At 43.2% G+C, this 11,473-nt stretch overlaps 1 protein-coding gene across 2 annotated transcripts in view; it reads right to left on the bottom strand.

Annotated features, from left to right (window-relative positions):
* OSBPL9 (oxysterol binding protein like 9) overlaps positions 1-8,938 on the bottom strand; it is a 128,816-nt gene extending 119,878 nt beyond the window's left edge. For both annotated transcript variants that reach the window (XM_015411975.1, XM_015411976.1), the window contains exon 1: positions 8,766-8,938. In XM_015411975.1, the coding sequence (XP_015267461.1) occupies positions 8,766-8,876 (111 nt within the window). In that variant the 5' untranslated portion in view covers positions 8,877-8,938. The remainder of the gene's footprint in view (positions 1-8,765) is intronic.
* Positions 8,939-11,473: the final 2,535 nt, after the last annotated feature.

The following is an 11,473-nucleotide window of genomic DNA, read 5'->3' as shown; positions in this document are numbered from 1 at the left end:
CGGGAGGTTCCGGGAGATGGGGGGTAAAGTGTATTTTCAGGGGGGCAGTATGTCAGCAAGCTGCCATTGAGTGTGATGTTGCTTGGAGTATGTTCCCTTCCCCCCCCCCGTTCCTTTCGCTTCTGTATTCTGCACCCTCCCGCTTCTTAGATGCCTGGAACGACTCAAGGTTACCCAGCTGGTGTGTAAAGGAGTAACTCTGTTATCTGCTACCTCGTTAGTGGTGTCTATTGTCTATGAACCGAGGGCCTGTTTTGAGAAAGGCAAACTGTTATCTTCTCAGGCAATTGCCTGCCTGTGCCTACCTTATTCGCGCCGGCGGGAAAGAGATCTATTGGTTACAGTTTGGTTCAATTCCCTTTATCATGGTCCCCTTTGGGGTTTGTGTCCATGCCTAACAATTCTATTGTTCCTGCTTCTTTCAAACGCTTTGAAATAAATTTTGCTTTAACCTTTGAATGTGGATTTGTTTTAGAGACTTTGGAGATTCAACACTCGGCTGTTATTGGGAGCTAGATGGAAGCGCACATATTATTCCCATTCTGCAGTCACTCCACTAGCTGCCCATTTGTTACTGGGCTCAATTTAAAGTATTAGCTATCACATATAAACCCTCCATGGCCTTGACCCCTCATATTTCCAAGACCGCCTCTCTCCCTCTTCTCTGTCAGGACAGCTTTGTTCATCTGAGCAGGGTCTTCTGCAGGTGTTAACCTGCAAATGGGCAAAATCGGCAACAGCCCATACACTGTGGTCTCCACCTTATGGAATGCTTTGCCTGAGGAGGTCAAGAAGGCTCCCACTTGCCGGGCTTTCCATAAACTATGCAAAACTGAATATGCCGGCCTTCGCTGGGAGGGCAGGGTATAAATTTGAATAAATAAATAAATACTTAAGACAAATCATTCATCATTTTGGAGTTCGCTGTCATCAATATGCTGATGATACCCAGCTCTATATATCCTTATTTAAATCTCCTTGTGATGCCAGAGTCACTGCCTGTCTTCTGTGGTTTAATGCCTAATAGTGCAATAAAACTAAATACTGACAAGCACTGTTATGACGGCCCTTCTACTTCCCTCTCTCAGAGGCAAGATTTTCCCTCAGTTTTTCTTTCCCTTTCTGACAGAGCAGCCCTAGTGGTCTGTTTTCTTCTTTCCTGAAGAACTTTGGCTCTCCCACCCTATGTCAGTATGGTATTTTACTGCTGGCTCAGCCCAGGAACGGAAGGGTCCGGATCGCCCTTTAACTTAAACCACTGAAAATTGCACTTGAGACGTTTTAAAATTCAAAATTAAGTAAATATTTTATTCAACATAGAGGGGAAAGGTCAGGTGAAATCAGGGGTTGAAATTTCTGAAGTTACTCAATATAGATTAACTGAAGTTAAACCAGTACATGTACAGACTTTAGTTCTTATGCGTCAGGCTAATGAGAGTTTCTTAAGCTATTCACAGGCTGCGGTCACACGGAGCATTAGCCACGCTACAGAGACGGAAGATAGGCGGATTTTCTGGGCACGATCACACCACAACATCTGGGAAGCGTAGAGCTCCCGTGGCGAACCCGAGGCTTCCCGCCGAAGATGCCGAGTTAAAAACTAGTACCTCCGAGGTACTAGTTTCGGGAAACCGCGGGGCAAGGGCTGGTGTCTGATCGCGTTTCCGGTTGTGGCATCTGGTGCCCGCCCATGTCCCTTTGCAAACAGGTTTCCCCCCCCCAAGTCTCCAGAAGATGGGCACAAGCACCCAACGGCGCATGTGCCCAAAGAGGAAAGCGAAAGCGCCATTTCGGCTTTAAAAAAATGACCCCATTTGTCATGGCAGCAACGCCTAGCCATTGCTTGTGTGATTGCGCCGTGCCGCTTCTTTGCCACGCTGCAGGATCGTCGTGTGATCGCCACACTCGTTCACCCACCGGCGCCGAGGGAAGGACCCGTGGTGTGCCGCCAGTGCATCGGATCACATAATCATGGATCAAACTGCGCTGGGGCAATTAGCCATGCCTCCCCCCCGCGATATCCGGCCCGTGTGACCGGGGCCACAGTTACTTAAAATCTTAGCCCAAATGACAAGCAAAAAACAAACTGCTTGCACTATCTGGGAAGTCCACATGCATCACTCATTACAGTGTTCAGCATTCTTGGATGCAACAACCACCAGTTCTCTACTGTACTGTACACAATAGTCAGAGCAGCCGCTTCACAGAAGCAATATGCCCTCCCCCCAACAATAGCTTGATAGATGAAAAAAGTTCCCCATTTGCCCAGCCTTCCATTCACGGCAAAGACCTTTACTACAGGAAGAGGGGGGGGGAGTCTATTTCCTGCCTTACAATTGTAAAGATGGAGAATCTGCACAGTGAGGTTGAAGGGGCTGAGATTTAAAATGCTAGAGAGGAAGAACTGGCATTCTCAGTACAAGTATCTCTCCATGAAACTGCACAAATATTTGCGACAGGCTCTTTTTAACAACTGAAAGTTCCCACACAGCCTCTTATGACTCTGGGGAACCAGGCTTGTTTTGAACTGTAAAACTTTCACTCAGTTACAAGATGTTCTTAGGGGAGCAAATGTAAAGGCTTTGGGTTTGCTGCTATAAGTTAAGTTTTGTGGTGAGAAGAACATGGAGATCACTGAGGCAGTTGTATGTAAATAACAAAGATTTCTATGTTGTTTTTAGAAAAGAGATCAACAGTAACAGATTAGCAGCACAAGTCTCCAGAAAATCAAAGAAGCCTGGCCGAGGCACATAAATTTAAGCTAGTTTATGGCTTCAAGAGCATAGTTTGAAATGAATTCCCTTACAGATACAAACAGGCCACTAGGTTGGATCTCTTCACACATACGATTTTACTTACACCAGCTTGCCCTTTCCCAAGAGTCAGACTAAACTGTGTAAGGTCTGCTCATGACGAGAGACAGGCCTCACAACCAGGTACTCTGTCCTCGCCCAGAGGTAGAGTTAACCCAACTCTGACATACTTCCAGTCAGACCTATCCTTCAAACTGCTCTCCAACTGAGGCAAACCCCAACTATCACTGCACTTTCCCTGAGGCAGACCTGAACTAACTCCTGCTGTGCTTCCTTCTAACATTCCATTCCCCCTCTGAAAGGTGATTGAATGCTAAAACAGCACACCCATAGGCTCAGGCATGAAACAGCTGAGTGACTGTTAAGAACATAAGAAAAGCCATGCTGGATCAGGCCAGTGGTCCATCCAGTCCAACACTCTGTGCCACACAGTGGCCAAAAACCAGGTGTCATCAGGTCATCCAGTGGGGCCAGAACTCCAGAATGGCCCCCAAGCACCAAGAATACAGAGCATCACTGCCCCAGACATCGTGTTCCATCTATACCTTGTGGCTAATAGCCCCTGATGGACCTCTGCTCCATATGTTTATCCAGTCCCCTCTTGAAGCTATCTATGCTTGTAAATGCCACCACTTCCTGTGGCAGTGAATTCCATGTGTTAATTACTCTTTGGGAAAAGAAGTACTTCCTTTTATCTGTTCTAAACTTACTGTTCATCATTTTCATCAAGTGCCCACGAGTTCTTTTACTGTAAGGGAGAAAAGTACTTCTTTCTCCACCTTCTCTATCCTATGCATAATTCTGTAAACCTCTATCATGTCACCCCTCAATCCTTGTTTCCCCAAGCTAAAGAGTTCTAACTTCTTTAACGTTTCTTCATAAGGAAGGTGTTCCATCCCATTAATTATTTTAGTTGCCCTTTTCTGCACCTTTTCCAATGCTGCAGTATCCTTTTTGAGGTGCAGTGATCAGAACTGTACACCACACTCCAACTTTGTATGCACATGGTTTCCCTTCCTGCAAATACATGACAGACAATTATCTCTTACCACAAAACCCGTGCTACATCTCCCGGCTCCATTTTTGACACAGTAAGATTCTCGAGACCTTGGATGTTAAAGAGTGATAGTATGGTTCATTACTTTCTTTCTCAGTTTTAAATATTAGGCAACCTTTAGAAAATGAGATTTAAAATGTTCTCAGTAACGGAATGTATATGTTGAACTGCATGTTATTGAAAGAGGGGGGTTGATTCTAGTTTTCATACAATATGTTATCCGTCCTGTTAATTTATAACTCTGTGTAAAGTTTTGTATGTTCCCAACAAAATCAAAATAAAATAACTGTACACAGTATTCCAAATGAGGCTACACCATAGATTTATACAGGGGCATTAGGATACTGGCTGATTTGTTTTCAATCCCCTTCCTAACAACCCCCAGCATAGCATTTGCCTTTGTACTGCAGTTGCACACTGAGTCGACATTTTGAGTGAGTTATCTACCATGACTCCAAGACTTCTCTCTTGGTTACCACCAGTTCAGACCCCATCAACATGTATTTATAGTTGGGATTTTTGGTTCCAATGTGCATTACGTTGCACTTGCCCATATTGAACCTCATTTCCCATGTTGATGCCCACTCACCTAGCCTCACACTCTGGAGCACCTCACAGTCCTCCCTGGTTTTCACTGCTCTGAACAACTTAGTGTCACCTGCAAACTTAGCCATTTCACTGCTTACTCCCAACTCCAAATGATTAAGGAACAAGTTAAAAAACACCAGACCTAATGCCAAGCCCTGTGGTACCCCACTGCTTACCACCTTCCACTGTGAAAACTGCCCATTTATACACTCTCTGTTTCCTGTTCATTAACCAGTTTTTAATCCACAAAAGGACTTGTCCTCTTATCCCAAGACTGCTGAGTTTACTTAGGAGCCTTTGATGAAGAACTTTATCAAAAGCTTTCTGGAAGTCAAGGTAAACAACATCTACTGGGTCAACCTTGTCCACATGCTTGCTCACCCCCTCAAAGAACTAAAAGGTTAGTGAGACAAGATCTTCCCTTACATGCTGATTTTTCTCAATAGCTTTTGTTCATCAATGTGCCTACTAATTCTATCTTTAATAACAGATTCCACACTTTAGGGGCAGAACAGACTCCTGTCCATCACAACCTTTAACTACTATTATAAAACTGTTCTATTCTACATATGTTTTTGGTTATCTTTGTTACAAAAATAGAGTATTGTTTTCAGGAATAAAATCTAAGAATATTTACTAAAGACTAAGACCAGCCACAAAGCACAATCAAATGCTGAAAATGAACTACTGGTTTCCTAGTACACTACACATTATGTTGTCTGTCTCTCAAGCCCACAAAAACTTTGTTTTGAATGCACTCAAAGTGTCAGGTTACTACAAGAAAGAGCCCAGCACATTAGATGAGACTGGAATGCAGTGACCTCATTCATGAGGTTTATATAAGGATACTTGTTTTTCTGTTCTGCTACAACTTTGCAAAGTGTTGGAGAACAATAGCAGGAAGTCATATATAAGCCAGCAATTGTGTTCTCTGATTTTACATTTCTGTGCCTAACAAAAAGAGACTTCCCAGTAAGGCAAACTTTGCCTAGCTTTCCCTATCCCAGTCTTTAATTGTTCCTCAAACTGACAGGAAGCTGTTCTAATGAAATGATGAACAGCTGTCTGCAATAAAGAAGAAAAGATCCTGGCAATTAACATTTCTATTGTTCTATGCTGACATAGACAGGTTATGGCCTAGATTGCCTTTCTTGAATCTCTCTCTTCTAATAAAAACAACAAATATTTGTACCTTCTTGTGAAATTACAATTTCCTAGGGACAAACAGAAATGAAACACAAACAAGACAGTAAAGGATAGTCCACTGCTTTAAAATCAGGTTAGGAATGGCTTGGGTCATTGTCCTCATTCATGGGAGCTGTCTTCTCATCTAAACAATGAAGTCTAGGAGCTGGAAGCTCACAGTTCTGAGGCAGGAACTTCTCTGTTCTCCATAGTACACTATGACATGGCTGCTACATGCATTTAGAGTTCTGTACTTAAAAACCAATATCAATGGCCACTCGTAGGCAAGCCACACAAATTTATATAAGCCTATTGTATTTGCACGTTAATTTGTTGCCTTTTGCACAATTCTAAAATTGTATCTTGAGAAAGCTATTATGATGATGGGGAAAGTACAGAAAAGGGCAACCCAGAATGATTAGGAGCAATGTTCCCTCTAAGCTGTGGAGTCTTGTGAGCAAAAATTAAACTGTGAGCAAATAAAAATTTGTGAGCTACTGGCATTAAAGTTGTGAGTGAGTGAGTTGACTACTGCATAAATTAGTTTGCTCTGGAGCCATCCTTTCTGAGCTAAAACAAAAATCTGTGAACTAGAGGCTAAAAACGGAGCTAGCTCATACAAACTCAGTTTAGAGGGAACACTGATTAGGAGTTAGGGCACTTTTGTAAAAGAAAGGGAGTTTAATAATCTAGTTTAGAAAAGATGACATGAGAGAGGTTTATAAAATTGTGCATGGAATAGAGAAAATGGAGAAAACATAAACTTGGTGGCAATGAAGCTACGGGCAGTAATTCAAGACAGAACAGGAAGTGCTTCTTCACACAGATAATCAGCCTCATTGCCATGGGATACAGTGATGGCTACTGCCTTAGATGGCTTTAAAAAGATATTAGACAAATTCATGGAAGGCAATTCCAGATGGGTAGTCATGTTAACCTGTAGCTGCAGAATAAAACAAGGAGTTCAGTGGTACCATATAGACTTAAAAAATTATTCCAGCATTTATCATGGAGATTAGGTCCATTAATGGATATCAGTCATGGTAACTAAAGGAAAACTCCACGTTTAGAGATAGTAATACCGGTGCTGGAGGCAACCATGGGGGACAGCCTTGGCCTCCATGCCCTGGTTATATGTCTTCTGGTAGCAATGCTTAATGATAGCATTACTAGTTCTGTTCAAGCAACTCATCAGGACTTGGGGGAGGAAATGACGTCTCACTTAGGTGAATGGAGCGGACAGATATGTGTCTGTGAAAAGGAAGAGCAGTTTGCTGAAAGGGACAGTGCTGAAAGGGACAGTGAGACGTGCAGGAACACTGAGGATGTAGGGTACTGAATTATTGCCATGGAGGAATGTCAATGCCTCTATCTTTGCTCTACCTGTATATTTTGAAATAAAGCAATTACAGAACTGACTACAAAAACACCCTAAATCTCACTGCTCTCCCCTTCAAAGGGAATGAACTTAAATAACTGCCAGCCCTTTGAAGCTTCTCACTGCTCAGAGAAGGAGGGCACTTGTAACACTGCTCTGACCCTCAGTTCTTCAAACCGAAAACAGCATTCTCTCCACATATTAGAACTTAACCAACCATGTGATAACATATTACAGCAATATCATACATGACCTTATCTAGAGAAAAAGATGTCACATCCATCTTATTTTTAAAATGCAATCAGCCAATCCTATCCTTTCTACTCAGTAGACTGATCTTTTGGATTGCTCCCAGAAGACTGCAGCTCATGACAGCATTTATGAAGTACTCAAAAAGGGTATTAGGAACTATTTACTACAGACAAAAAATGAAACTGGTATTGTTATGACCGTTTATAAATTAAGGGTGCAATCATACTTTGCATAATGCGTTCAGTACGGGGCTGGCTATTCCACCTCAAGAGGCATACACTGAAAAGTATAGTAGAGAGCAACATCAGCCATGGCATGAAGTATGGTTGGCAAAAAGGCTAAGGCAGGCTCTGAATAATGAAGAGCAGCTGTTTAACCTTTTATAGTACTAAAATTTAAAAGTACACAATAAGTATGGATTAAATGACACATTAGTAAGACATTTCCCCTTCAGATATTTCCCTGAAAAACCTCCTGCTATCACAAATAACTACATAAAGGAATTTTAAGCAACTGAACCAGACCTATTCAAGCTTTGTTTTTAAACCCCCAACTGTCGTTTTAAATGCTGGGGTTATTTACCCTAATGTTTATCTTGTCCCTCAAAAGAGAGACAGAATGTAAGTGGCTTAATGTAAATATAAACTAAGTATTTATCACTAAATACTGGGAACCAACCCAGGTTGTTTTCCCCACCACATGCTGTTTGTGAGCTCCCTATTGATTTCTGCCTCAACATCCTTGCAAACAGAGCAGTGCACTAAATAGACAATTCTTAGGCTTTATTTAATACTTCACAGACTGCAAGCTGAGAATATCATAATTACAAGAAACATGACACTGATGGGCAACCCTATTCTGCACTTGTTTACTCAGAACCAGCTTAGTCAATGAGACTTCCTCTCAAGTAAACCAACACAGACTACAGCCACAATCTGACAAACTGGAAGACAGGTTCTCAACTGCGGTATCTCCCATTCCCGAAGAAAGTTCTAAAACTACCTTTGTTGATCAGTCCCTAACCTCAAACACAACCCTATGCTAGCGTAATTCTGCCAACCTTAACAATGGGATAAATCCACCTCTTATCCCAAAACCAATTTCCTCAAACTAGAAAGCCGTTTTCACGCTCCATCCTAAAAATGCGATTCGATGTTGGATAATCCGTGCCCCTGCCATAAACTAAATGGCATTTAGCACCATCTAAAGACCAGGCCTTTCACCCTTTCCAGTCCCGCTCTGCCCCCGTCCCCCCCGTTTCGGTAGCCGTATAACTTCAATATTGCTCGCCCCACGCCCCCTTTACATTAATCTTCCAAGGGTACCTCCCTATTGGCTACGACAGAATCTTACCCGTCCTTATTGGCTTCCCTGAAATCACGACACTCCCTCTCCCAGAAGCCCCCACCTCCTACCCCTGGCAAGCGGTCGGCCTGACACACCGCTCCCCCCCACCCCCATTTGTCCCAGCGCGGGCCCCTCCTTCACGCACCGTATAGTAGGAGAGCAGCCCCGCGTTGTAGTCGAGCACGAACCAGCGGTACTGCCAGCCTTTCATTACGTTGGTCCATTTACTCAGCGGGCCCTCCATGATGGACGCCATCTTGGGAGCCGGTAAGATGCCAAACAGCCCACTAGAGCGAACGCCGGTCGTGCGGGCGGGGGTGGGAGGAGAGGGGAGGGAAGGAACGCGCGATCGCCCGGAATGGGCGAGGCCTGAATAAGGCAGCGCGAGACAAGGAGGAGGCGCGGCTGTTGCCGTGTCAGGAAACCAACCCGCGGGACTGACGAGAGGGAGGAGATAAGGGGGAGGGGGCGTGACTTGTATGCGGAGGAGGGGGTGGAGGGATCCTGTAGAGTCGTTAGAGGGCGCTCACGGTGACCACGGCCGGTAATGCGACGGTGGGGAGAAAAGAGCCATTACCTCGGAAGACCGCAGCGTCGCGGGTCGCAACGTTAAAAGTTATAGTTGTACGCGTTTTGTGGCCCTTTATGTTATTTTTCACCATAAGTTTTCGTGATCTGAGCTCATTTCGCCAGAAAGCATGGAGTGAATGTTTACATCTATAATCAGAACTGCAAACGGGAGAGGGAGATTTGTTATGAAGGGAGATCTTTTGTGAGTCTCGTCGTAAATCATTAAGGTTGGTAATCCCTGTCCGAGGGACTGAAACTAATGTGGTTGTTACAAGGAAGCCGAAAGTCATGTTGCGCTGGGTGGGATCGCACAGTGAAGTTGCTACATTGCCCCGAGCAGCGTGGGTGAGGCAGCTACTGAAAAGCTATTACGTGCAGGTACTAAAAAGCTATCACACGCATTTTCTTTCTTGCTCTAGCTTTCCCCAGCGCCGGGCAGATTTCCCCTTTACAATACTGAAATGACCGAGAAGGCAAGATTTTCTGCTCTTAAATGTACAAAAAGCCACTCTCTCACACTGTCATTTTTGTCACTCGTTTGTCCCTATTGCTTTGGATCTCCCCCCCCCTTTCCACATGTGGTTTATTCCCTCTGGGACTACTAGAGAGAGCAAAAGAAATGGGAGCGGGGGGGGGACCCTGAAGCAATAGGGACAAACAAGTGACAAAAATGACAATGTGGAAAGAGGAAGCTTTTGGCCAGAAGAACTTGTGGAGGATGGGACAGAAATCTGTATGCATCTCATTCCCACAAGCCTGGGCAGCTCTTTTGTTTCAGAAAGTTTTGCTTCAGGCAGGAGGGTCAGGGTGATAACTAACCCTTGAGCTGAAATTGCTTCTAATCTGAAAAGCTGGAGAATGAGCAGCAGGAACATTAGTCGCTGCTCTGCACCATCCAGTATGATGTACATTGGAGCAGTACTGCAACCCTGGCAAATGAGAGAGTAATTGTCCATGTAATTTAGAGGCCCTCAGTTATGCTGAACCTCCAAGCACTTTTGGGATTTGAAGAGAGCATAGTGGTCACTGCCACAAAATGACAGTGTAGGCTCTAACTATAAGTTAACCTTGTCTTATATACTTCCAAAAATAAAGTTCCAAATAAATGAATTGGCCATTTGAAGACTGAAGCTTTCAGCCTTTTTGATATTGTTCCCCGCTTGTACATGTCTAATGCAAATTTGTCTAGAAGCCACATTGAGTTCACATCCAAGAAAGTATGTATAGTGTAGCCACTGTAAAGTTCCACAGAAACCGATGACCTTCTCAAACATTCTGATGACCTTCTCAAACATATGATATTGTAGAAAAGCTTCTGGAATTTTGTAATAACAGCTGTGTACTTTTTCTTAAACAGATTCAGTAGACTCAGTAGATCTTGGTTCCTACTGAGGCTGCAATCCTTAACTCACTTATTAGGAAATCGTAATACTTATTTCTGAATAAATATGCATGGAATTTGGCAGCACATCTGAGTGATTACAGGAGAATTACTCTGAATTTACACAACCTGGATGATAGTAAACAGACATTTGTTTTAGAGTTTACTTGGCTTCCGTTTTATTATAGCATTCTGTGAGAAGATAATGGAAATTTTAATTTTGTGTTTGGTTTAATTCTTCCAGTTTATAACAATTTTTTTGCTCTTTATTTATTAATACAGGCCCTTTGCTCCACCACCCCATTGCATAAGTGGGGTTTTAGCACAGACATGACTGTTTGAAACTGTGGGGGAGGAAAGCAACATTGACAATGTAATCTAATGGTGAAATCATATATAGTTTTTCTTTCATTCCCCCCCCCCACCCCAAGTGCTTCCGATCACTTTGAACTGAAAATGGTAGCATTCCAGACTGGAACGAAGCCATCATGATTGAGGTAAATACAGTACATTTATTTCCAAAAACCAAATTGAAGTTCTGTGATATACTGATCTGTAATACATTTAACTGTAGTGGAAAAGCTACAGAGGGTAGGTGACTTAGAATGAGGAAAGGCGAGCAGGAAAGGGATTAAGTAGCACCATCCTACTTCTCTGATTCCTATTATCCCTCTAAAATCAGCTTTTCCTATTTATTTATTTATTTATTATGAGATTTATACCCCACCCTCCCAGCCGAAGCCGGCTCAGGGCGGCTTACAAAGGAATAAAAACAACGAATAGACAATTTAAATGATCCTAAAACCATATAAAACAATCCAACATTAAAAGATGCTAATATTATCTATATATCTAATAGCCAAGTTGCCCCCGTGAGTCCGGATCGCTAAATCCGCACTCCG

This window comes from Gekko japonicus, unplaced genomic scaffold (genome assembly GCF_001447785.1).
Source record: "Gekko japonicus isolate JY-2015 unplaced genomic scaffold, Gekko_japonicus_V1.1 scaffold664, whole genome shotgun sequence".
Classification (NCBI taxonomy): Eukaryota; Metazoa; Chordata; class Lepidosauria; order Squamata; family Gekkonidae; genus Gekko; species Gekko japonicus.
This window is presented reverse-complemented; position numbering and strand designations above follow the sequence as displayed.